This window comes from Tauraco erythrolophus, chromosome 10 (assembly GCF_009769465.1).
Source record: "Tauraco erythrolophus isolate bTauEry1 chromosome 10, bTauEry1.pri, whole genome shotgun sequence".
In the NCBI taxonomy this organism is placed as follows: Eukaryota; Metazoa; Chordata; class Aves; order Musophagiformes; family Musophagidae; genus Tauraco; species Tauraco erythrolophus.
Window position 1 is genome coordinate 34,388,988 of NC_141474.1, and position 27,703 is coordinate 34,416,690.

General features: G+C 46.4%; 1 protein-coding gene across 4 annotated transcripts; it reads right to left on the bottom strand.

Moving 5' to 3' along the window:
* Positions 1-6,174: 6,174 nt before the first annotated feature.
* Positions 6,175-23,208, bottom strand: SERBP1 (SERPINE1 mRNA binding protein 1). Of its 4 annotated transcripts, XM_086617878.1 has the most exons (10): positions 22,732-23,208; positions 19,498-19,660; positions 18,434-18,571; positions 18,221-18,316; positions 17,535-17,609; positions 15,071-15,248; positions 11,539-11,586; positions 8,805-8,978; positions 7,780-7,818; positions 6,175-6,594 (listed from the first exon to the last, which is right to left on the bottom strand). In XM_086617878.1, exons 1-10 carry the CDS (start codon positions 23,120-23,122, stop codon positions 6,538-6,540), a joined length of 1,359 nt encoding a protein of 452 aa, XP_086474004.1. In that variant the 5' UTR covers positions 23,123-23,208; the 3' UTR covers positions 6,175-6,537. The 4 variants fall into 4 exon arrangements, with proteins under 4 accessions (XP_086474004.1, XP_086474007.1, XP_086474006.1 ...); XM_086617881.1 differs by lacking the exons at positions 7,780-7,818; positions 11,539-11,586 and having other exon boundaries at positions 18,221-18,292; positions 22,732-22,858; positions 22,919-23,208; XM_086617880.1 differs by lacking the exons at positions 7,780-7,818; positions 11,539-11,586 and having other exon boundaries at positions 22,732-22,858; positions 22,919-23,208.
* Positions 23,209-27,703: the final 4,495 nt, after the last annotated feature.

A 27,703-nucleotide genomic window follows, 5' to 3' on the forward strand; every position in this document is an offset into this window, starting at 1 on the left:
CCGTGACACCGGTGCTGCCAGGGACACGGCTGCAGGTCGGGCAGGACCAGCCTGCCAGCCTGGCTCAGGAGCGGAGAAATCCACGGCAGAAATAAAGCCAACAGGCAGCACGTGGATGCAGTAAGTCAAATGGACTGATGAGAAGAATTTAAATCATTTATTGAAGTATTCTAATTACAGGTTTGAAGGATGTGTTACACATTTAATGACTTTGTTTACTCTGTGTGTGTGTATAAATAAAAGTATTGGAAACCTCAAATTTGTTTCCTGTTGTTTCCTCCGGTCAAGCTCAAGTGCTACGCTGCAGCTACACACAGAATAAAGCATCTTTAAAAAGCAAGCTGCTGGAGATGAGCTCCTCCCCATCTGAACCTACCTGGAGCATCCTCCTGCTGCCCAGGACCAGGCAGCTCCCTCCACCCGCCGCTGGCTCCACGAGCTGTCCAACAGCGGCACAAACCGGTGCCGAAACCCTCGTGTGACACCACCATCTCGGAGCCTCCACGAAGCGCCGGCTCCGACGCGGAGAGGCACGGCGGCTCCGCAAAGGTCTCTCCTTCCCCAGCAGCACCAGATGGCACCTGTGTCGCCCGCCTGCGACCTCAAGGTCACAGCTTTCCCCGCTGCCTTTGCTTTCACTTTTCACTTCAAGCGAAAGTGCTGCATTCGGGAGATCTCTTGGCTTATTGCCCCCTAGTTTTTATTCCAGATGTGGCGGTTTTACCCTCTACAGGAGGCCCACACGCTCCCGTGCTCCCAAGTCCCAAGGCGCCAGGAACCACAGGTCCAGCCTGGTGCCAATGGGGCAGGCGCTGCCAGCCAGGCTGGGCTTTCAGGTTACCCACTTTGCCAAGGTCTGTACCTCCACCTGCACTGTGAAAACACCTCTGCAATAGGCAGCAGCATGTGAAAATAGTTGTGTGCACATTAGTTTTAAGCTTTGTTTAGGAATGTGAAATTCAAGCCCTGGCACCAGCTCTCCTCATCTTCAGCAGTGACTTCATGGAATCACAGAATGGTTTGGGCTGGAAGGGACCTTCAAGATCACCCAGTTCCAACCCCCCTGCCATGGGCAGGGACACCTTCCACTACACCAGGTTGCTCAAAGCCCCATCCAACCTGGCCTTGGACACCTCAAGACTTCTCTCTGCGCTTCCCGCAGAGCGTTCCCCTTGGATCAGCACAACTACCCAGGCTCTTCTCAAGCCTGAGCTTTCCAGTCTTCTGTTTCTGTGTATTGAAAACAAAACAAACCCATCAGCCGTTGTTAGCCCACAGCCGCACGGATCCCTAGGAAGGAGACACGAGACACGTCCTGGTGAAGGCAGAGAGCTCGGCTGCCCAAGCAGGATGCAGCCCATGGGATCCGTCACACCATGGGCTGCCAGCTCCCACCAGACACCCCCAAACCCCCTGGCCTCGCTGCTGCGCTGTGCTCAGTGACCAGAGTCCACCAGCAAAGCCAGGGCCATGACAGCACACAGCGTTCCACCTAAAAGCAGCTTCTTGGGCACAAGGAGCCAAGGAACAGAGACTGAACACAGCTGCTGCCCAGGGATCCACCTTCCCAAAGCGGAGGGAAAGGTACTGCGGGGAAACGCTGCTCGAGGAAAGGAGGAGGAGGAGGAGCAGCACTCCAGGTAACAGCTCCGGAGTGCTGCAGTCCGGTGATCCCACGGTTTGCACTTGAGGGCTCCTCTGCAGCACGGAGACCGCTGCCCGGATGCACGTTCTTGCTCCAGCACTCGCACAGCCCACCTGTGCTGGGCACCCACAACGGCCGTTCCCCCACCGTGCCTACACCCCGCTCAGCTCACCTGCATCTCTCCGAGATGCCCCAGGCATCCTCCTCGTATCGTGGCTGCGGCAAAGCTTATCCTTCCTGCTGGGTAACTCGGCACTCACGGAGGACGAGAACACTCTTACTGCCCAGCCACCCGGCACGGGCTCACCACGCTCAGGGCAGGAATCGTGCACGGAACGAGCCCCCGATGTGCCAGTAACACACACACGACCACCCCTCGCTCCGGAGGTGCACAGTCTGTCCAGCCATGGTACCAGCACGAGCGATGTACGCTGCCCCCTCCACCCATGCTTTCCACAGGGGTGCCAAAGCTGGCAGGATCCACAGGCTCCCCGTAAAACCACGCACAAGGAGGCTCTGCAGCAGCTCAATGCAGCCCCGTTCATGCCACTACCACAAATTTAGTTTTGAGTTGTGTTTTGGGGTAGTATTTCAACCCTGAGACTTGTTTGCATCCTCGCTGCCCCCTCCAAAGTGGCACCAGGACCTCCCTGCTCACAGTCATGGCTTGGATGGGGACGAGCTCAGACAGGACAGCAGAGCAGGATCCACTTCCACACGAAAATGGCTTTTAGCAGCAGTCTGCAAAGGATCTGCACAGCAACCACTCCTTCCAGCGTCTTCACCCAAGCCCGAGGAAGGTGAACAGTGGCCCACTGCCAAAAGGAACCGCTGCATGAAAAGGCACGGAAGTGACAGCAGCCACCTTGTCCCAACACACCTCCCTCCTGCTCTGTGCCGCTGCCCTGCGATCGACACACCGTCCCACCAAGCCAGACCTCCACGTGCTTTCTCAGGAGAGACCCAAGCACGTCTTCTCCTTATCCTCCACCCGAGACAATGCACATCCTGCAGTTTGTCACGTGCAAGCGGCGAGCACGGCCGGGCACGCTGCCCAGGCGCTAGTTCACAGTGAACTGGAGGACGGCAGAACTAATCCCTTCTCCCATTTACCTTCCCTCCGCCCAGTAACGAGCGTGCAAATAAAACAAAGCTCCCTCACCTCTCGGGGCTATGATGACCGCCCCGCCGGGGAAGATGAAACAGCTCCAACACACTTATCAGTAGCCACGGGCAAGCTCTGGCCCCAGGGCAGGGAACCCACGGGCCCAGCGCACTGCCTCTGCCCCAGCAAGCGACGGGTTTACTGCTCCCTGACCATGCCGGAGACACGTCCAGTCTCCAGCACGGTACAGACATCTGTCCTCTGCGGGGACTGGTCTGGTGTCACTCCAGGGCACATGTTCCACTCTGGCTCAGGTCAGACACCCAAGACAGCACAAGTCTGTTTTCATGCTCTCCATAGCCAATCCAGCAACCACCCTGCACGAGGATTCTGGCTGTGCACCACAGACAAACCAGCACCTCAAGTCAGCAGCATACGACCAAATTTGATACCCATTACCAGAGAAAGGTATTTTTTAAAAAGGCAAAAAAAGCACTACCTGATCAGTCACCTCTTTCTGCATATTGACCTTCAACATATGAACACCAGAGCACTAGAGCACATTTTCTCCTTGCTCTTCGAGTCTCTAGACAAATTCCCACGTGAGGCTTCCCAGAAAGTCTTACTGCAACTTCAAGAGACAAACAGCATCATCAGTTGGGCAACAACCAAACTTTTTCACTCAGGGCAAAGGAATAGTTTCCCCCCCAGTCAGGTCACACCCTCCCCAAGAACACTGTGTTTGGCTTGTCGGACTGGCCGACCGCAGCCTCGGGGCACTGGGCACTTGCTCAAACACAGCCCGAGCCTGGCAGGAGGCTGGTACCCAGCGCAGGCAGACCACAGACCGAGGGGAACATGGTCCTTGTAAGGATTTTAGAAAAGAAGCAGGTTAGCAAATGCTGGAAGTGTCAGCTTTAGGCAGATGTCCTGCATTTATTAAACCAAGAGGCATGGCTATGCAAACCCATCTCCACGGGCAGAGAGTCATTACAGGTCAAGAGTGGTCTCAACCCCTCAAACTGCAAACACCACACATTCACACTGGCTTCTGATGTTTCCGAACGCTTCGGCTAACACTTGCATTTATTAATCAGTCTTGGTTTCCTGCCAGCATCAGTAGCATTCCATCTGTAAGATGAACTTTCATGCTCAGACCTTGCCATCGTTATCGTTCAAAAGCCAATCTGGCACCACGTGCTTCTCTCTGTTTCACTCCAACTTTTTCTGCTGACCATCTTTTTCCAATTCTTCCGATTTTAAAAGGTCTAGTCCTCCGGATTTGGCGTGACAGCAAAAGTAGCAAGCGAGAGGACAGAAAATGTTACTAAAGAGCAAGCTCGTTTATCATAAATAAGCTACTCGGGAGACATTTTCCCAAGGCAAAGTCCGTTCCTGGCAACGGAAGCGCCGGGGCACCATGGCCACAGGCAGCCTGGACCACTTGGGGCAGAACCTAGATGAGATGCTATTAATCTAAGTGGTTTTATCTCCACGTGTTTTCATGACATTTTTAAAAGAGCATGAAAATAAACCTTTATTTCAGTCAACACCCACCAATATTAAAGATATATGTTCACAGTTTTAGTTCTTGACACAAATGGACTGAAAGAGGCAAATTTACATCTATCAGAACAGCAGACAGACCCATTTTAAGTACAAGCTGTCTTGAAAATCGTACGTGACATGCCAGTCGGGAAACTGCTCTACGCTCTAAAGCAGGAGAGGGGCAAGTTTCTGAGCAAGCCTGGCTAGCAGGGCCCCGAACGACTGCCTGGCTGGCTCGAAGTCATCTGGAAGAAAAGCTGAGTGGCAAATGAAACGGCAAATATACAGTTTGGATAAGGGGAGGAAGGTTTATGTTACAGAGAAAGTTTTTCCGCGTGTTTCTGCATATCGAGGCATTAATTGTACTATCCACGGTGTCCCTCACGCTGGAGCTGCAACACGTTCTACCAAACCACAAAGGGAGAGGGAAGAGGAACAACTCGGTGCTGGAGCCCCCACGCTGAGCACCTGTGTAAGACCAGCTCAGAGTCAGGAGAAACGAACCAAGAGATTTTACCATCCACTGCTGGAAAACTTGCCTCCTTCTCCCAGCCTGGTACTTTAAACTATGGGTGAGTGCACTAAAAAGTCTGATCCAATGGTATTAACAGTGGTTTGCAACAAAAACTTTTGTAGAAAATAGTTCAGATAAAGCAAGCCAGCTAAACACCACAGTTAAGGAGTTTGATATTTCATATTCAAAGGTCTCCCACACTTTTTGCCTGTCCTGTACAGCTTTTAAAAAAATAGGGCATTACCTTTTGTTTTCTATCTACCTAGTTAAGAAACTACAAATATGTCCTAAGCTGTCCAAAGTGTAAAACATTAAATAAAATGAGAATCCCGTTTCTAGTCTCCTAACAAATGCTGCAGATAAAAAGCCCAAGAAACAATCCTTCTCTCAACTCCTTCTGTGTTCTGAAGTGGTAATGTTCCTGTTCGCAGGGATTAAATTAAACCTACGGCCAGTTTCTACAGGCGTGGAAAGGGTTTCTTGCGATAGCGCTCTGAAAAACATTCATTTGTCACCCACCACTGAGACCTCCAACACTGCACAGATCCAGAACGGAATTTTGACGGAGAGGGTGGAGTGGAGGGGTTGGGTTTTGCATCTTTTTGTTGTGCTGCGCACAGATTGCCGTGTCCCCGTCCGAAACTCCCTGCTCCAGAGCCAGCCGAGGCCGGCGGTTCCTTCTGCAGGAGAGCTGCCGCCGTCGGAGCGGTGCTCCCAACACATCGTGTACTGGTGTACTGTGCTGCAAAATTCCACATCCCAGCCGGACCCGAAGCAACAGCCACCTCCATCCCCCAGCTCCAAAATGGGAAAGGTTACTCCAATACGGAGTACCCTCTCAAAGAAAAAGCAGAAGTAATTTAAAAACTCTTTTTTTTTTGCCAACAAAGCATCTTGTTCTGTTGAAGGGAGGAGGAGGGAATAAAAGGTTAGAAGGGTGAGTAAAAGGTGTCATACATTAATTTTAAAAAACTGTTTAGACCAATTATCCACACGCCGCTGCTGGATCAATACACAGGTATTTAACTATAAACCAATGTGCTTTGAATCCTTTTCAAGTATCTGGTATCAATTTTGTATAAAGATTTTGCGTAAACAAACCACCAAACATAGATGAAAAATGACTGTTTTTCCAAGTCTGAAATTAAGCTTTAAAAATAAAGTACTCCAGGAGTTAGTTAGTATTCCATACAGCACTGACAGTCTGCCAAATTAAAATTTCTCATATTCCAAAAGACCATGGGCTGATAAAAATCTGCTAAATAGGAATTAAGGAAATGGGAATAGTGTGCAATAATTGAAACCCAGTTTGTAGTTTGGGGAAAATGTCTAAAATCCTGAAGTAAAAAAAAAAACCACAAATGAAGTGAAAGCTTTTAACTGGTACACACTGTTCACACCTATATTTCAAGTTTGGAAACGCATATTTTCAAGCAGCAATACAAAAAAGTATCCATGAAGAATGCATAATCTCTGAAAAAATTATGAAAACATCCCTGCTACCATTACATTTCTAAATACAAAACTGACTACCATATTGTTGCTTCTGTGTAGCGAGAGAAGTTCATTTTCAAAACAGATAAAATTCAGTCTTTAGGTGTGAATGGTATGAATGACAGTCTCCTCTTTTTTTTGTTTAAATTTCTTAGTTGTTTAGGATCCTTAAGCATGCAAGCCTCGGAGAGGAAGGCCCGACGAGGGCAGGGTTGGCTTATGACATCCAGTTTAGGACAGAGCTGGGAAAGCCTCTGGGTCATCTACATCAGGAGCAGAAGCACTTGACTGAAAGAGAAACATCAGACAGTTATTACCTTCAAGTGGCATCAAGCCCCACAGCATTTCTAACTCCTCACACGTTTCCAAGCCCTTCCATTTGCTGGGCAAACACGGCTCCACGCAGCTGAGCTGGGCACAGGCACAAGGTTAAGTCTCTGTCCCTATGCAGGCAGACTGGGCGGCACTGGCAAGGGCAGCTGCTGGCAGGGGGACTCCCTGCACCCCAGACAAACAAGGGGGGGAATTTTTTCTTTGTAAAAACTACTTTCACCTGAACCCTATTCAACAGGGAAACTCCAGGTTTCAAAGAGGTACAGGCTACACTGGAGTAAGCAGTCTAGTACTGGGCAAATTACTGCAAGAGCAACTTTTTTTCCCCCATGATGAGTAACAGTTTTGGGTTTTTTTCATTCCAAGGCCTGGAAAGTCTCCTATACTCTGCTGCTTGAATCAAAGCCATCTGAAGAGACATTATAGGCAACCAGAGCACATGTGATGACACATGGTTACGGGCAGGTCTCTTTTTCCATTCTTCAAGAGATCCCTACCTGTGGGCCTACGCTGTTCTACTAGCACATAACCATCAATTCTTACTGAGGGACACCACTGAAGTGTTACAGAAAAGTGTGTTTGTAGCAAAAATTAAGTTTCCCACACTGAATCTTTCCCAGTCGCAAACTAGCTGTGATAAAAAAAAATTGTGCCAATCTAGCCGTAGAAATTCATACACACTAACCAAGAATCCCCCCAGTACTTCCCCAACAGAGTTTTTTAAAAGGCTCTGTACTACAGTAAAAACCAGCACTGCCATGAAATGCAGAAAATAAGGATTTAGAACACTCTTCTCTCTGTGTTTGAGGGATGTGGCAGAGAAGATTGGAAGAGCCAGGATAGTGAAATTTACTGTAAAAATATTCATTTATCAAGAGAAGGAGATAAATGTAAAACATTCCTATAAAAGCTGTATCAGTATCTGAAGGCAAGAATAAGACACCTCAGAAGTACCCAGCCCACAATCTAGATTTAAAAAGTAACAGCAGGGGTTTAAGCCCACAGCCTCAGTATCTCCAGCTGCTCGTTCTAGAAAAGCAGAAAGCCAGCCCAAAAAGCCAGCCCCCTGCCAGAGGGGAGTCACCACCCCTGCGACAGGAGGGCCCTGCTCCCAGCTAGTGTAAGAGTCAGATCACCAACCTGGTTGGGTGTGTGGATCACGTCAAACTCCTTAACCAACTGGAAGGAAATAAACAAAGCCAACATAAAATAAGCTGCAGGAAAGTTTCACGCTATTTTATGACAGCATTCTTGAAGTATCAAGATGTCGTATCAGTGAAACAATTCGGAGCAAACATCACCACCGTTTAATTTCAATTATTTAAAATTTTCTTATATTGAAATCAAGAGAGAACTTTACATTTTAGGCTCATTAGTTGGAAAATGATCCAGCGTAAAAGAGAAACAAAATGAGAAAGTCTGGTCTACGTGAAGAAAGCCACAGCACACAGGCTGAACTCATTTTCTAGTGAGTAAGTTTCCTTAGATGCATTTAAGCTGAAGAAGTGAGCCATATTACATCAAATCCTGACTGTAGTTATGTTATAATACTTCAGCTTTACAAGTTTTCTCCCCAGGCCCCACTCAGTACTTTGTCCTGAGTTATTTCCTTAGGGCTTTAGGACTAGAGGAGGAAAAAAATGCTGCGGATTAGAGAAAAATACACAGTAAGAGTCCTTTTTCCACATGAAAATTCTAAACCCCTCAAATTCAAAATGTAACATGCAGCCATAAAAATAGTCTTTCACCCCAACAGGTGACAATGCAAACACACCGTCCTGACTGCCTGAAAATAACTGCTCCAGCACTCGTGGTTCTGCTCTGGCACAGAAGCACCCTGCAGTTCATTCAGATCTGTCTACACTGCAGAGTCATTTTTCGGGTGTAGGTACAACCCTCAAAGATGGACACTTGGTTTTTTTTTATTTCCCTTTCTTTTTTTGTGTGTTTAATAAGAACACTGCTAAAATATTCATCCTTTTGTCCTTAACAATAACCTAGTTTAAAGTAAACTTGTGAGAATGGGCGCTTTACTGGGTTTTAAAACGCAACTTTTGTTGCCAGAGCAAGTCCCCCAGAAACACGACACCTAAAACCATCTGCATGGAAGCCCTAACAACGACTGAAGCTCAAATTCTTTGCAGAAGAAAGCTGCAGCTGCTCACCTTGTCAGTTCTGCCTCCACGGCTGGCCCTGCCACCACGTCCTCGGCCACCCCGGCCCCCTCTGCCACCGCGTCCGGGGCGGCCGAGGTCTCCAAAGTTGATCTCCAGCTGGGATGTAATATCGTTTGCCGGCTTGCGGAAGTGATGATCCATTACAGAGTCCTCAGCATGAGCCTGAAACAAAGGGTTTCTCCATGAGTAAGAAGAATCACCAAATAAACCTTTCCAACTGCAGCTGCGCCCTTGCCACCACAGCGTACGTGCTCACCTCTCCAAACGCGCTCCCAAATTGAGGGCTGATTCCCTTGATTGATCCCCATTAAAAAATAGTGCAGGAATTGTTAGGAATCAAGTTACACCACTTGTGCGGACAAAATTGCATACAGGTGATCAAATAAGCTCTTGGAGCAAACAAAGGTATTTTGTACTTCCGAGATAATTCAGGGAAGCTCCGGAATTCCTTCAGAGGAACAAGTTTAAGCTTCTCTGAGACCAAAGTGACTATCACCAAACCAGTACAGAACCTCATTTTCTAGGGCTTCTCCTTTTCTCACTCCATATCCCGAGAAATCTTCAAGTTCTAGCAATTCATTCCATTCTTTTTAAATACTTACTTGGTAACCCATCTTTATTTTGCTCAATGAGTACTTTACACTTTCTCATTTGCTTAGCCCTGTATAAATATTTAAAACAAGGGAGATGGTAAGAATCCCTTATTGGTTTGTGCGAGCCATAAACAGGCATAAACAGTTCAAACACAACGTAACTGCAACAGCCAAAACATTAACGACAAAACAGAGGACCAGTCACACCAGTTACACTGAAAAACACGATTCTCACCACCTTTGCCATGATACAACATTCTCTTACAGCTGGCTGGTCCCCAAAGCACTCAGTGAGAAACCCGAGCCTCGAGGAGCAAGGTATACACCAAAGTTATGTCTAACACCATAAATGCTACTACTCAGCACACTGGAGTATTTTGAATTACTACCCACTGAACACAATTACTTTAAAAACACTTGGTTCTTCTTATTTTCCCTATTTTGTACAAATAATTTTTCCATGTGGTAAGTCAGGTTTTGGCACCTATGATACACAAAATGTAAAACTGACCACACTGGATCTGATCAAGGTTTATCTAGTCCAGCACTCTGCCTGTTACAAAGCCCCATCACCATGTTTTGGAAACATGACAACATAGTATATTCTTTCCCTATAAGCCCCTAACTTCTGGCCCAGCAATTATCAGTTTGCTTGGGTTTTTTTCCCCTACAGAAGTGCCATGTGCAAGCTTAAGCCTGACTCTGACATGCTTTTGTTGTGGTGTAATTACACAACATGCTGCCTTTCAAAAGGCAACATATTGTGCAATTAAGCCCTATACCCTTTAATTACCGTTTGTGGATCCTTCATAAGGCAGCCAATGGATGCACAGAGGTCTGCAGCCAAAAAGCTGAAAGCTGCTTTCGGGGATTCCTTGAGTCAGTCACAAGCACCATGTTGTACCAAGTCACAAAGAGTCTTCTCCCTCACCAATTTAATCATCTCTTTCCGTGCCCAGCTGTATGCCCAGCCTCCACGACGTCCTGCAGTGGAGGGCACTGCAATTTATTTTGGCACAGTGAGAAATACCCCTCCATGCTGCTTTATCTCAAACACGTTTCACCGGGGTGTATTCCACGTAACAACTGGCCCCCATCTCATTCCTGATTTCACAGATTTGAATTGTACACCCTTCCCTCAGAGATCTCTTTTCCAAACTTAGCCTAAGAAGTTGTTTTTCAGAGAAAAGTCATTCCACATCTCACACTGACATGGCACTACTCAAATCTTAAGTACACTCACAATTTGTAACACAGTACACAACACCTTTTGTTATGGTTTTGATTAGTTTCTTATTAATTATTATTTTATCTTTATTTTGATCACTACAGGGTACTGAGATATTTTCAAGTTGCTGGTAGTCATACAAAATTCTCTTTTGTGAGAGGTAGTATCAGTGGATTTGTACAATAATTCTGCACGTTTCCTTCCCTACACTGTTACTGCTTATAAAAGAAACACTAGTCTACCAAAACCAGTGTATTTTCAGAACTTAACTTTGGTTTAACCACGAAACTCAACAAATAGCAGATGCTATAGGTAACCCGACCATTCCTTTATCCAAAACAAGTAACGCTGACTTAAAACACCAATAAAAGACTTGGCATGTTCTCCTCATCCTCTATCACTCAGGTGACAACAGTCAGACAAATTGCTTATTCTGAAGCATCTTTGGAGGTATTCAATTTTGAATAATTGAATTTGGAAGTATTTAATTTGTGTGTATTGGCAACTCTCAGCAGTGCTCTGATCTAATAATCGATAGCTTCTTGAAGGTGCTGCTGTACTTAGTCTTGGGGAAGGCTGTCAGAAATTAAGAACAAGCTGCTAAGAGAAACGGGGGCGAAGCAGACAGATATGGAAAAACAACAGCAACGACAAAAAACCAAAAAGACTCGTGATAGAAGCGTTTGTGATAAGGTTTGAATTCAGCTCAATCAGCAGCAAGGGTACTAATTACGAAGGGTCCTATACGGTGCAGTTAGACAACAGGCATGGACAGAAGAGCTCCATACTGTACCTACTTGTAGTCTCTAATTTTTGTGATTTCTTAACATCCAGACCTTCGTCTCAGAAGGGGCTCATGTTAAAACACAGGTATTACCAGTTAGATATAAAGGATCAGTACCTCATTTGACTCCAGCAGACTCCCCTGCATTTCTGTCATCGCCTTTGTCTGATGAAAGTTGCGTGTCCACGCCAAAGTGACAAAAGGAACAAAGGGAGAAAACAAAAGGAAGAAATGAGACTCAACTACATACAGAAACAACAGGTAACAAGGTCACATGAACTTGCTGGATACAGATGTCACTGAGCACATGGAGCAGCAAAAGGAGGACATCAACAGCTGTGCAAGCATCCAGAAAGACCAGAGGATGGGCTATACCACAGGCGTGGAGACAAGAGAAATCTCAGATGAGCATCAAAAAAGTTTTAACAGGAGCTGCTGAAAATTCCAGCAGAGACCGTGCATACAGGCTGGTCTCCAGCACCTCAGTGCACCAGGCACACCGTACAGAACGAGACAGGTAAGAGGGTGGGATGTTTAAAACCTCTGTTAATGAGGAAAGGTTTTGGCACAGCCTCAGGAGGCATCCCTCCAAATTCTGAGAAGATGAACTGCTCTTTTCCAAAACATACTTCTCAAGTCTCCCATTGCAACCTCCTCTAAGGAAGTGATTAGATTAACAAGAAAGTCTGAAGGCACAGGAAAGAGGCAGACACGGCACAGCAGACACAGAGCAGGAACTGATCTCCTAGGGTATCAATCTTTCCAGGAGACTCGCACCCAACTTTCTGAACAACTTTTAAGATCTCTCCACAATGCAACTCCTTCCCAGTTCCAGTTCAGCTGCACCAGTAGACCTCAAAAGACTCAAGTCACTGAACCAGCTGCAGAGAAGGCAGAAAGAGGATCTCTATTTTATGGCATAAACTCAATCTCCTGGAAAGTGTCTCCTTAGACTAGGGCTGCCAATACACGTGGATTTCGTATTAAACCAGCAAGAATCTGAGACAGTACTGAGTTCACTTTCTAGTAATTGCAGAGCAAATGCAGAAAGAGGACAGACCTCAGATAGGGTCAAGCGATTCACCCCCGGGTGAAGAGCATGAGGAGGAGGAGGACAGCTCTTTCACAAGACTAAGGCAGATGAACAGCACTAGATCCTCATACTCCTTTTTCCCACTGACTCCTAGGGCATTCTCCCAGCAATACTCAAGCTACAGGAAGGAGAGTGGTCACTGCAACACTTCAAATCAGATTTCTGAGAAAATCTACTGGTGGACATTGTCGTTTTTCAGCCATAATGGCACTGAAACCCAGAATTCACCTACAAACCAAGTCACTTCCACACATCAACTCTCTTAGCAACAAGAATCACAGAAACCTCACATCAACCTTAATTTCATGACTCATAAGTATGCACGAGAGGACAAAGAGGAGAAAGAACAGCAGGTGACTGGTAGGTTTTGTTCATCACTTCCAAACATTCCACCTTCTAAACCTCCTCACAACAGAGACGCAGTGAAGGCTTTCCCAACACCTGAATTATATGGAGAGCTATTCTGCTGTAATACTTAGCAAAAAAGCCCCAAGTTGCTTCCCATGGGATCAGTGAACACTGAGTAACTGAAGTGGGGAGACACATTTGCTGGACACACAACAAAAGCTGCCTAAAAGCATCTACATTTCAATGCAGTTTTGTTAATATCTCAGTTCTGTGCTTATACAGCAAGGAGCAGTTAACTTCTCATGTGGTAGTGTTAAAAATCTCACTCGTTTCTTTGGGGAGAAATAGAACAATCTACTAATTATGTCAGTTCTTCCATGAAAGTAATTTAATTATTCTTGTTGTTTTAGTTTAGGTTTTGTTTTTGAGTTAACTACCAATTCATTTTTCGAATGGAAATACAGTATAAATCTTTCTAGCTTAATCATAGAATCACAGAATGGTTCGGGTTGGAAGGGACCTCAAAGACCATCCTGTTCCAAGCCCTGTGCCATGGGCAGGGACACCCTCCACTACACCAGGTTGCCCAAAGCCCCATCCAACCTGGCCTGGAACACTTCCAGAGATGGGGCAGCCACAGCTTCTCTGGGCAACCTGTTCCAGTGCCTCACCACCCTCAGAGGGAAATGTTTTTTTCTTACATCCAATCTAAATCTCCCCTCTTTCAGTTTAAATCCATTGCCCCTTGTCCTGTCACTACACGCCCTTGTAAAAAGTCCCTCTCCAGCTTTCCTGTAGGTCTACATTACTTCTACATTACTCAAGAGTACCACCATCATCTTATACTACCACACATGCAGGTATGTTAAAAAAAACTATCTTCAGTTGCCTGAACATCAAATAGATCTGCTTCGGAGAGACGGGCTGGGAGGACTTGCAAGACTACAGGTTTAGTAAATCTCAGTAAAGCACGTAAATACTTCCCTTTAAACATACTCTTTTAATATTCAGCAACATTAAGTCTTACTCAATTTCCCTCTTCTACACAAGCCAGAGAAAGCAGTATTTAATGAACACTTCACACAGCGAACAGTTTAAAGTAAACAGAGAGATATGCAATCATTTCAAGAACCAAAGTACCTTACGCAGCAAGAAAAGCAATAGCTTTAGTGACAAACAAAACGATTCTGAGTTCAATGAGATCAGAAACAGAGTTTTCACTGCAAAGTACTGAGTCGTGCCTCCCCATCTGTGTTACGTCCTCGGCTTACAAGAAAAAACTGACAAGGTGTGAAAAAGCAGAAATATATGTTAGAAGACCAAACTATTTAGTTACATCAAAGGGAGTCACAGCCATCTGGCGTACCGAGTCGCAGGCCACTGAAGATATTGTGGAGTGTTAAAGATTAAACACAAAGATTAGTGCAGCCCTGCATTATAAAACAGAGTGCTCAGCACCTCCCTCCCCTTCTGAAATGAAAGAGTTTGTCTTTCCTTGCCACTCTCACTATTTGGAATAGAACAATTAAGCTTTGGCAATGACTGAAAGGAATACACTTGAGAAACTACGATTTTAACATAGTTGTACAGCAACTACTTTGAACATCACTGAAGTATGCAAACGTATTTCAACTAGTTTCTCAAAGGTTCAAGGACACTCGTCTACATAACATTACAAAACGAGAAGATACCTATGTTACAAACTTCAGATACACAGTTTATTTAGTTAAGGTCTCCGAGGCATGACCAGGATTTCTTCAATCTTACATTGTGTTTAGCAAGCACCGTAAATCTGTGTACTGCAGAACACTCACAGATGCTAAATAACACAAGCTTCCTTTAAAACAAGCAAACAAATAAATTTGGTATTGACCAACTTTCTAAAATGCTCACCAAGAGACAGTCCTTACAAAGTTCCCTGCCCAGATACAGCAGTGTTCAACTCTTTATCTCTGGATTATATCACAGCACACGCCAACCTAAGGGTACAGATCCACTGCTAAAACTTGCCACGGTAAAAATGGCTATTTATGCTGCTGCACAACTTCAGCTTTATTAAGAGAAATCTTGTTCCCACTTCTTAAGTTTTTAGCTACATGTCATCGTAGAGCTACAGCTCAAAGAACAGAGCTTCCACTCCAAGAAGCGTGCATCAACAGAGAAAACCCATACGGTCTGGATACTAACAAACATGGAAAATCACTTTACCTCCTCGCTCTTTGACTTGTGAAGAACAAATCCTTTTTTCCATTGCCCATCAGCACCCTCATTTGGTTTACGGATGTTGAACTCAACTTTTGCACGATCCTTACTTTGAATAGCTTTCCACTCGTCCAGGGTCATTTCCTTAGGACCTTCTTCCTTAACTTCTTCAACCTCATTCTCTCTGTAGTGAATTCATGGATATTATGATCATGACTTAGAACTCACATTCTAGATACAACAAATTCAAAATCAGTTGTTAATCAGCACCAGATTTTGGAAAAAAAAAAATCTGTCAAGCATTTAGCAGTTGAGGTGTATATGAAAACCTCTCACTTCCACCACTCGGAAAGTACACATAAAAACTCCTCTCCTTTAACCAGCGTGCCAAAAAAAAAAAAATAAAGTCACAGCTGGACATCTTTAAGCAACTAAATGATAAGCACAGCGAAATGTTCAAGTTGACACTGACCCACGCCATCTATTTTCCACATTAATAACAATTTTCTTCACAAACATAAAAGCTTAACTTCTGCAACGGACTTGTTTGGAGCTTCTCCCCCACCTTTTGAGATAACCTGAACCTTTGGGAGAGGCAAGGAAGGCAGTGAGAGCAGACTTGTTCTTACCACAATTTTCAAGCTTGTTAGATTTTTAAAAACCAGAATTTAATCAGCTTTAGATAGTCTGCTTCCTTTATTGGGCCAAAGACAATTATTAGTTTCCCAGCTAACTTTTACCACCAGCTAACTTGAAAAAACAACAGCACACAACTTAGTCACTTGTGTGATCCATCACCTCACTGTAAATCTTTGGTGCCTCTCCCTTCTGCCAAAGAGCTGTTTTTAAGTAAAACACACAACCACTTGGTTCAATAACAGATCGTGTTCCAACTACACAGGCCGTCAATCCTCTTGTATTGCCATTCCAGAGTGTGTTTATGCAACTAAATTTCTGATTTATAGAATACTAGTGCTGTGTATGAGCAGCAAAAAAAAAAAGCACGAAAACCTCAACTTAAAACATATCCATTTTGTAGCCACTATTTTTGATGTAATAATGCAGAGGGTTTACAGCAAAATAACTGTATTTCATTTTTTTCCTCATTCTGTAGGACAGAATGATTTTTGACATGGTATATATTCAGAAGCATTTTTTTGTTGTTCAAGGTGAAGATATTACCCCTCAGCATTCTGCACATTTTACTGCAGTAAAGCATCCCACAACTCTGCTGAAACACTTAGGTTAGAGATCCACACCAAAGCAGCCAACCTGAAAACTAACCCATGTAAAGATGCTTTTCTGTGAAGGTAACTGATGAAGTGTAACAGATGTGTTATGCTTGAAACTGAGAAGAGTGCTTATTTCCTTCAGATTTGAGGAAGAAAAAAAAACACCCATGCAAACAGCCTGCAGAATTCTGCAGATAAGGGATCTGTACACAGATAGGTCAGTAGCTGGTCAAGAACCAGGACACTGCTACTAATGAAGATCCAGGAAATACTGCAGACCCAGCAAATTTAATATATCCAGATTTCCAAGGCATGTAATTTTTTAAAGGACTAGCTAGCTTGCATCTTCTGACCAATGCTCAAGCTGTAATTCCTTAAAAATTCTTATATTACTACTGTATACAAGACAGCCTTAACCTTGGAGAAGTAACAGTATTTAGCCTTTTTTTAGTTAAACCAAATCCAGTTCTTATTCTCTATGCAGTGACTGTACCCTCTTTGCCACTAACCAGTTATTAATGAGGAAACCAAGCTACAGCAAACTCCATGCTAGAAATCTCATGCCAACAAGCATTTCAAAATGGTCGTTTTCTTTTGAATCCACCATAAAGCACATTCCTCATTAAACCACAACATTTTATTGTGCTATGCTACCATAAAAATTTGTATCACATTTTTACATCATTCATCCAGTCACTGGTTTCTTCTGTAACAGTGTCCCAGTGGAATGAGAAACAATCACATTAACTTCTTTGAAAACTGCCTGCATACACAGAAGCTGGAGAATTTAAGAGAGTTACCCTTCTTCTACACACTAGTCACACAGTCTCACACAGCTGTTTTGAAAAACTAAGTTTAAGAAAAAGTTGCCTTCCACTGGCAGAACATTTTGTCCCTTTCGCTTGGTGGTTCTACCTAGTTAGGGGCACAGACGCTTTTGAATTTGGTACTTTGGAGTTGCAATCCCAAGACTTTAAGTGCATTAGAACTGATTATTAGTAACTAAATACGAAAGTGACTTAAGAGCCAGAATGACAATAACGAACAGTTTCAGGATAACAATTTTTAGACACGCAGTTTTTGAAGGGAGAGTCTTTCAGCAGCATTGCTGATAATTTCATGTCTACTGAAGAAAATCTAATCTGAGTTTGGCAAAACAGAAGTAGGAATAAACATCAGAGGCTAAAGTAATACTACCTTTGGAGCAACCAAAGAACATTAAGAAGGGTGGCACTCACTTATTTTCAGAATCAGCAGGCGGATGTTCCTCTCCCTCTGGCGTTTCCTCAGTTACAGCTGACTGATCCAATTCACTGCAATTACATAATGTTTGCAATTTTGTTTTTTTAAAAGTTCATCCCTGTTTAAAGCTACGTAAGATTAAAAACTACGTTCTACAGTAGATTTACATAACCCACTTTTTTAAAAAGAATGATTTCATTAAGAATTGGTGTTCTCTGTGCCTTTTAAATTGTATGCCTTGCAGCTTCCTCATGGTTTTCCCTAACACTTACTCGTACCCATTCTGCAAGTCTCACACTGTACCTTGAGACACAACATGGATTTGGGTATTAAAAATACTGTTTTCAATGCAATACTTGTAAAAAAGCATGCTTAACCTGATCAAAATTGTCAAAATGGAATCGTTCTACTTTTAGTAAAAGTATTGTTCAAAAACCAGCACAAGACACTCCCCTCCATTCCAAACTTCCCCAAAATTCTGGTTTTAGCAGTGAAGCCACCTCTTACGTGACAAGAAATAGCTAATTTCCTAAATTCTGCAAAGGCTCCTTTAATAGTGTAGCAAAAACTATCAAAAGGAAAGGCAAAAGAGGCAGCTATATCTTTACATTTTGCAAGCCGTAAGAATTGGGATTTATTAACATTCTGCCAAGAGTTTTCTGAGTAATTACAGATTACTAACGTTAGCTCGTCTTTGACGGTTCCCCAGTTGTGTGATCCACTGCCACCACGCTTGTCCTCATGCTTTAGGCCGCTGAAATGTGAATGTGAAACAGAACTAACAAAACTGAGTTAACATCATAGTGTCCAGACACAGAAATTCAAAAGCAAATTTTACAATGCGTATGAATTGTAAAGAATAGCCAAAAAAAAATAGAAAAAGTTAAAGACTTACGATCTATCACTGCCACTGTGCCTGTCGAATTCACGTTTGCCACGAGAGTCAAACCCGTCTCCTCTGCCCATTCCACGGCCGCGTCCACGTCCTCTTCCAAGTCCACCACGTCCACGCATAGGTCGGTCAAGAATGGGTCTAGTGTGGAATGGCCAAACGTGAACATTTCACCTCCAAAAATGGACAGCATGGATTTTAAGGTTTTCTTTTCCTGAGAATTTTATTTACTTACCTTTCCTTTGGTAATTACTGTTTGCAACTGTGTCAAGGCTCTAATTTCCATGCCAAATTGTTACACTGAAAAGACTCACACATATAATGCCCGCGTTTCACAACCTGGCTGTTTGTTTGCATCTTCTGGCAAAAAATTCCAAAACTTAGTGTTTGTATTGTGCTACATAACTAGCTGACACTACAAATTCAACTTCACTCACGTTCATCCAACTTACTTTTAAAAGGATTTCAACTTTGGCTACTAAAATTTTAATATTTGAATGTTACTTTCAGAGCACTTGAATTCTGAATCCCACACGGTACTCGACACACTTTAAAACGTGCCGAGACATAAGATGGCTTCACCACTTCCAGATTTGAAGTCACTGCAGCCAAGGTGTAAACACCTACCTGGATAAACATTTATTGCCTTGAAGTCAGCTGTAGGCATTTAAGCAACAGCTGTAACAGCAAACAAATCTCATCCTGCAGGCAAGGGCTATACTTGAGCTCCTTTCCTGACCCATCTGCTATAGATTTAGAGATATGATGGATATCTCACTGATTTAAACCGTATTTTCGGTTAAACCAATGGAACTGTTCACGTTAGATCACTCCGTGTCTAAAACTTGAGTCAAGTTTGCAAACAAAGTCATGGAAAAAGAAAGAAAAGTGTTATATTCTGCATGACATACGCTCTTATTGTGACTGACAAATTTAATTCCATCAATTTTAATTTTGATCCAATCAGCTGTTTGGTTTTTTTTTTAACTTAGTAGTAGAAGGCAAGTCAGCTCCTTCCTATCAAAGCTGGGAAAGTTCTTTGTCACAGACAGAGACAAAAATCTTACTTGTCAACAGAAAATTCTCCTCCTTCGCCTTTCTCATCAGCAGGTTTGTCAAAGCGGCGCTCCCGAGGAGGTCGTCTCTCCGGTCTCCTGTCGATGGGCTTGCCTTCGCCCTGCTGTTGCTGCTGCTGCTGCTGATCAGGCCTCCTGCCAATCCGCCTTATCCCTGAAACATCAGGCGAAACACATCAACGGAATGTGGAGCTGCTCCGGGAGAGATACTGACTGTAAAACAATACCGAAGGTGAGCTGGAATGGAAGTTTGTCTTCCAGCCTTGTGACTAGATAATCTGAGAAACTGTACCTTTATTAAAAAGTCACTGTAGACCATTTGACTCTTCTAATTCACATTTTTATGCAACATTTCAATCAAATTGTATTTTGTACAAGTGTACACTTGTACAAAACAGTAGTAAACAAACCTGCCAGAGCACACAATACATTAGTAATCCTTGTTAAAACAAGAGGGTCAACTTTCAGAGAAGGATCAAAGTAAGCAAAACTTATTTTTCTTTTTTTTTTTTCTCTGAAAGGTGTTTTCAGGTAAAGCAAGTGCCTTTTATTTTGATGTGCAACAAAATGAAGTCAGCGTCACCACGCTGGACCCAAGTCCCTACAACAGCCACTGTGCTTCATCCCACCACTCTCTTCTCCAAAACCTTTCAGCCTGTGGGACAACCCGGGGCAGGGGGTGCTCTCCCATCAGGGCCACCCTTACCCAGACAGGTGTCACTCGCATCCCAGTGAGCCAGCAGCCACCAGTCCGTGACTAAATGATGTGTTCATCCACAGCAATCCTCCCAGTCCAATACGTGCTCCCCGGCAAAGACTCACCTCCTTGTGTACTTACTTAAAACAGCAGAAGAATATACTGTGCCACTGAACCAGCTAGCCACCTTCCCTCCCCCTCTATGCCTTCTGAAAGTTTTTTTTTAACTAGTAACTCCCCATGGGTATTAACTTCTTCACTAAGCCATCCGAAGGATCTTAAACAGTTTTCTTCTCCACTCATCTGAAAAGCCTGTTTACTCTTCTTTAGAAAGATCCAGACAAACACACTACTCCTTTGCTATACTATTTTCTTGCCTAAAAGTTTAGGGAAAAAAAAACACTAAGCAAACCACCAAGGCTGGCTTAAGAATTGTGAATTATCTTTTAAACTAAAAGCTGTCAATTTTTAATAAATTTTTTAAAGAACTGAATTCCTGCCTAGCAAGCAATGTCACATTTGGGTGGGGCTAGAGAAGTTACAGTTGTAATGATATCCAAGCCAACACACCCACATGAACAATGTCTTCCTCACCTTACAAGCCATACTTAACACGAGGTTTGCATGACATACATTGCTTGCTAAGTACTCCTCACTCCCTGAGGACACACAGGGGTTAAACTCACCAACATTTACTTTGAAAAGGACTCTCAAACTAAGGACAACCATTTTATTTGAAGAGGTAAAGCTCAGCAAGGAAAGCCAACGGGCCAGTGTCACATCATCGGAGGTATGCTGCAGAACTGGAAGGAATAATCCACGTCTTTGGAATTTCAAGTTCAACACCCTGCGCTGAGAAAAACCCGATTCCTGGTGAAGCCTAACCAAAAATACAAGTGACTTATTTTTCTTAGTATCGCAAGGCTTTGAACTGGTAATTCCCCAGTTGAATAATATGCACCTGTACAGAGTAGTGGAACGGTTTTAAACGCAATACAGTCGCACAAGATACAAAGCCCATCGACACCATGGCATCCAACACCTCTACAGCATTACAACTCCTGTCCCACACGAACCCCAGGCATTTTCAGACTGAGAAGTCACTTCACTAAAGCGCTCCATACACTGCTACAAAAGCAGGTGTGACTTTCTCCGTTTCACTCCCATAAAAAGCCACAAAATGCTTGTTTTACAGTGAAGCAGTGCTTGTTCTTGAAAACAAATGTGAAAACCGGGAGGTAAGCGTGGACTGCTAGCCCTACCAAAGCCCCTCTGTGTTCTCCTGTGTTGGCCAAAGACACTGCCCGTGTTTCAGGTTCACTTCATGCTGGACAACACCAGATTCTGTATCTGACTTGTATTTCCGGAGGACACCGGATTAGTAAATTGCTATTTGTGACAAATTATTGCATTCCTCACAGGGAGGAGCCTCTCAAAAGATCCATAAGCAAAGCTCGCCACGAGGTGTTTTCCAATAACACTTGAGAGGCTCACTTTCTGAAACAACCAGTACATTAAAACTTTTTTTTTTTTCTTAAACAGCACAAAACGTGGTGAAGAACCATTCTGCAACATGCACTGCAGCAAAGGCTAAGGCATGAAGATGCTTTCACAGAGCACTGTGCTCTTGTGCCTGGCCGCGTTCCCGAAAGGATCGCCCAAAACGGCGGTTGCAAAGTTATTTCCCCCGCACTTCGGTGCATTTCAAGGATTCTCACCCCACCAGGCTCTGCCCAACTCGGTGCGCGGTACGGCCGCCCGCCGCGGGGCGACGTGCGGGCGCCGCATCCATCCCTCTCCATGCGGAGCTGCGTCCTACTCATCGCTCTGCCCACAGCGTTCCTGTAACCTATTTATCCCTCGATTTCTCTTTCCGACAAAGTTTCCCGGGTGGGATGTCCTACAGCTGAGAACTCGCAAAACCTCTTAGTAAAACACGTGCGTGATTCCTACCAACACCATTCCCAAAAAAACACGACACGAGCGCCTTCCGAAGAGCGCAGGGACTGCCAGACGTCCTGTCAAAGCCGCCAGCCCATCCCGAAACGCCATTTCAGTCCCGGACGCGCTGCTGGGATTTTCCCTTCCACCTGCCCCTTCTCCCCGCGGGCAGCCGGGCGGGAACAGCCACCGGGGCGCGGAGGCGGCACCCCGCGCACTCCGTCTGGAGCGGAGCGGGCCGGGCCGCGGGGACACACCGCCCGCGGCCACGTGCAGCGCGGCCGCCGCTCCTCCCGGAGCTCCGGGAGCCGTTAACGGGCCCGGCGGGCGGGCGGCCCCCCCCCGAAGCAGGTGCCCCGGGCGGGCCCGCCATGCGCTCCCCCACGTGGGTGCGAGGCCGCTCCCGCCGCCGCAACCGACGGCTCGGCCCTGCCCGGGGCCCCCCGCGCCGCGCTCCGGCGCCTTCCCGCCGCCGCCGCCTTTGTGCGCGGCGGGACGCGGCCCCGGCGGGGTGAAGGGCGGCCCCGGCGGCGTCGCGGCGCTCGGCCCCCCCCTCGCCGGCCGCAGCCCCCCGCCGCCCCGCTCACCTTCCTTCCGCAGCGGCGCGCCAGGCTGGCCGCTGCCCTCCTCCCGGCGTTCGCCGGCGCCCCCGGCGGAGGCGGCGAAGGGGGGCAGCGGGTTCTTGCGCTCCTTCTGGGACTCCCTGCGCAGCTGCTTGGCCGCGCTGCCGACGCCGCCGCCGGCCCCCGCCTGGCCCGGGCCGCCGCCGCCGGCCCCGCCGGAGGAGTTGGCCTGGGAGCCCGCCGGGCCGCCGCGGGCCCCGCCGCCTCCCTGGCTCCCGCCGCCGCCGCCGCCGCTCTCTTTCCTGCGGGTCTCGGCCGCCCGCAGCACCTCGAAGGGGTCGGACTCGTCATCAAAGAGCTGGTCGAAGCGGTTGGTGACGACGCAGCCGAAGCCCTCCTGCAGGTGTCCGGGCATGATGGGCTCCCGTCGGCGGGATCCTCCTCCGATGCTGCCGGGCCCCCGCGCCCTGCTCGCTGCCGCACAAGATGGCCGGCGCCGAAGAGACCCTCTTCTCTTCCGGCGCCGGGCACATCCGGGCACCTCACCCCGCGCGGGGCACGACGGGAAGGGCAGGCAGCCCGCGCCCGCCGCCGCCCGCCGCCTCCCGCCGAACTACAGCTCCCGGCATGCCCCGCGCCGCCATTGTGCGGGGCCGCGGCGCGGCGGGGCGGGGCGGCGAGGGGCGCGCGCGGCCTCCCGCCGCCGCCGCCATCGCTGCCGCCCCGGGCGGGGCCGGGCCGGGCCGGGCCCCGGGAGGGGTTCGCCGGCCGCGGGGATATCGGTCGTGACGCGATCGGCGTCTGTCTGAAGTGCCGGCGTGTGCGGCGGGCGCCATGGCCGCCGTTCCCGCCAGCTCTCCTCAGCAGCCGCGCCTCCCGTCAGGGCGCGGGTCCGTGGCCTGCGCCGGGCAGCCTCGCAGCTCTCCCTGGGTGGAGAATCTCGTCATCTCGAGGGTATATTGAGGGAAAAAAATGTGAAAAAAAGCCCATAGACTTTTTTTTTGTTTCCAACAAATTCCACTGTTGAAGTGCAACAAACCGCCGGGGTGTATGCAGAGCTTATTCAAGGATTAAATAATGCCGGCTAGCTGCAATAGTTAGGATTTTTAATTGGCTGTTAAGATACCTCAAGAGCGTAGTGATGGCCTGAGCGAAAGCACGACCTGGTGGTGAACTTGGCTTTCGTCCTTGCGTGCACCGGGGTAAATGCTCTAATACATCAAACTACTGAGTATCTCACTCCGTTCTTCACCATTTTGTTGCCTTACAGGTTAAAAAAATCCAAAGGGCACGGAATCAGACAGGCATTTTGGGTTTCCCAGCCTGGCCTTCGCCGTGGGACAGCCACGTCCGAGCCAGCTCTGCCCTCGGGCTCTACAGGGTCTGTCCCGTGTGATGGTCGTTGCTGGACCCGCCATTGGATCCGGTGCAGACTGGGGGAGAAACACCCCGCCGGTTGCACGTTGAGGGTCAGAAAGTGGATAATGCCACAGCGTTGGATTTCAAAGCGCGTCGTGGTGGCCGAGATCGTTGCTGTGAGTGCTGGAAGTGCCCTGCGTGCAGAGGCTGGACACGGTCCTTCTGTCAAGAAATCGAGTGAACGCAGGGCGACGTTGCTCTGCTGACGACAGAGATTGTTTTTGCATTCAAAACCTGCGAATCTGACACTTCTCACTAGAACTAAATTGCTTTTTAAAGCATGACACCGAGATAAATGTGTGTGTCATTGAAGGCGACTTCAGTAACTGCGGTTTAAGAGATTTGCTGCTATAACCAATTAAAATTACTGTTTCAAAACCTTGCAGATTTGTCTTGATCTTCAGACGTGTAATAAAATTTCCTTCTTCCATTAACATCTATACTCATCTAATTAGCAGATATACACAATTAGAAGACAGTGTCAAGTGAAGACGGTAAATATTTGCAGTATTAATTAGTCTTTATTAGTTCTATTTATAGCCAGTGGAAATTATGTCGAGGGATTAAAACATACTTAACTGGCACAGATTTGACATGTCTTTTACAATGCTATTTCCTCCACTCACACCTTGTATCTTTAAATAACTTGTCAGAACCTTTTGGTATAAGTATATTTGGTGAGTATAATTAAGTTTATCCTCAGCAAGGATGATGCTTCTCTAATATTTGCCCTCCCTACTCCGAGAAGCTAGACCACTTTAAATCAAAATTGCTTTAGAAAGTCATTCCATTTGCTCCATTCCTGAACGCACGTTGCTCATGAATCGGAGACTCCACAAACCAACTGGTTTTGAAAAGTCAGTCTGCAGTTTACTCTCTTGTAGATTAGCTAATCTAAAATCAGCTAAAGAAAATTCTTTTGGTTGTGTTTATTGTTCTTCCTCGGCTTTCCCCGCAGTACCACGGCCAAGCCCCTCGAGGAAGCCCCTCCTGCTGTACCACTGCGTCACTCACACAGAAGATCGCCCCGTTCTCGGGGTATTGTTAAGTCATCGCCCTAAATTACACCCTCAGAACTCAAAATATTTGCCTCAAGCAAGCCTCGTGCTTTTGGGATGAATCAAATGTCGCCAAGCAGCGCATCGTTAAAGCTTTTTGCGTTTCCATGGCAGATGTTTTCAGGAAGAGCCTCGAACCTGTCTCAGTCTCCTGTCCCGTCATACGCACCTGGGCCACGTGGCATCACGTACGTTTTATGAACAAAATACAAACATTTCTCACTTGGAGCGCTGCTTGCCGGACGGCACGGACGGCTTCGTGCTTACAAGAGGGCATTTGTTCACAGAAACAGCCTTCTCGGCAGCCTGTGCTCGGGGCTTGGGGGTTTTCACTCGAAGGGAAGCCAGAGCATCCCTCTTTTTGTTGCTTTTGCAAAGATTGTGCACATTCAGCTCCCCTGAGCTATACTGTAAGCTGAGTTACAGTCAATATTCCAAAATTATCCAAGTGCAGACACGGCATAGTAGGTTTTGGGTCACACCTGGAATGAAACGCGCACAAAACAGATCCGAAGTATTTTGATGTAAACTGGGAAATAAACGGATCATCGTGTGGACACAGTAACCAATAGCCAGACTTACTCATCCCGTGTTGCAGGGTGAGTGGTAGGAAGCTCCAGCTCTTCTCGGGACCGTGGTGCGCTTCGGCACGTGCGCTTGCACGTTGGCGCTTGCAAGACAGTGGCTCGGCGCTCAGCCACGCAGGTCAGAAGCCCAAATGCCAACCTTGCCTGCCAAATAAAATTCACAGTGCGCAGGCACTTCTGGCCGTAAGACAACATTTCCATTCATGACATTAAAAAAGGGATTTAAAATTTTCAAACTAACAGGGAGCCTTTCCACTGAGGGAGAGTCCCAGTGCCATACCCACGGGAGCGTTGTACTTCGTGACGCAAAGGACTGGGCACGGTCATAGAATCACAGAATGGTTTGGGTTGGAAGGGACCTCAAAGACCATCCAGTTCCAACCCCCCTGCCATGGGCAGGGACACCCTCCACTACACCAGGTTGCCCAAAGCCCCATCCAACCTGGCCTTGAACACTTCCAGGGATGGGGCATCCACAGCTTCCCTGGGCAACCTGTGCCAGTGCCTCACCAATTAAAGAGCCCAGGACTATTAACTCGACACTTCTGCTTCTAATCAAGGACCTAACTTCTATATTATGGCTTCCAAAGCACTGAAACCCCACGCATCGGTCTTGTTATCGCTGCCATCTCGTTAACGCTGCCTGCTGATGCCGTCATTAGATGCTAGCAGACAGCAAGGGGGTCGTTCAAACACGCACAGAAGACTTCCAGGAGCTGGCAGCAAAGACTGGGCAGGCTGATGCAGTTCTCCTACCCAGCAGAGACTTACGTTATAATTTCACGCTGGAGTAAAACCGACCTTTCCACCACCCAAAGGGGCGAATCGCTGGTGCTATTTATGGCTGGGACATGCAATGCTCCTCGGCCGAAGGCAGCCTATAGATAACCCACCTAAGGAGCCACTCCTGTGCCACTTCCCAAAAGAGGCACGGAGCGCTCTCTGACTCCTCAATGCTATTTTCAAGCTTTGCCAACAGCTGGCGGCTCCCTGCTTATTAAGCAAGAATAGGAAACACAGCAAGTTCAGGGCAGGGGGAGAAGAATTCATTTAGGTCCTTGCTCCGTTCCCAAGACATGCATTTCCTAATTTTTAACTGAAGAACCTTTATAAATCTGTTTTGCTGGTTTCCTCCAGGTGCCCATGTTACTTCACTGTCAGAACATACAACATGCAGATGAGGAGAAGGTTGCTCAGGTTTTCCTTCAAGGTGCATCTTTTCCTTTTTATAAGCAAAGCGTATCGGTGCTGGAGAGTCTGAAATAGCAGACAGTCAGTGGAAGATAGCAAGCAGACCACCTAAAGCTGTAACTTTTGCAATTATTTTGCATTACTAATACAATAATAATATTTTCGCATTAGTAATTATTATTGCATCACTAATATAATAACAAAGCACATCGCATTAGCGAAGCGGTACCCAGTGCTTGCCAGTGCTTGCTCATCCCAGTGCAGACAGGAGGTAGCAAGGACACAGAGCACTTGTTACTGGGCTATTTGCATCGGTGTATTTGTGGTCCATGAGAAGAGCCAGACTTCAGCAGCACTAGGACAGCAGGAATGACCGGGAGAAGTCAGGCAGAGCTCATGAGAAGATCTGCACCATACAGCTTCATCCTCCCACGTATTCTGCTCGTTCTGGCACAGCATTAGATTTCTTTTTTCACAGCAGAAAAACCAGCAGTTTCATTACAAGGAGGGCTGTAAACATGTGAATAACAACAGTGCTTCTACGTTTAAGTACGTGCATTGAAAAATAAAAAAGCCCAGGAGTGCTCTGTGCATTAAAATGTGCAACAGGCAAGTGAAGCAAATCATGCAGACACAGAACTTCGCTTGTAAATTAAGACAGACTAATTAAGCTCTGCCTGAACTTTCTTCCCCTGAATCCTAAACAACCTGCCAAGCAAGTGTTCTTCCTTAGCAGCAGTC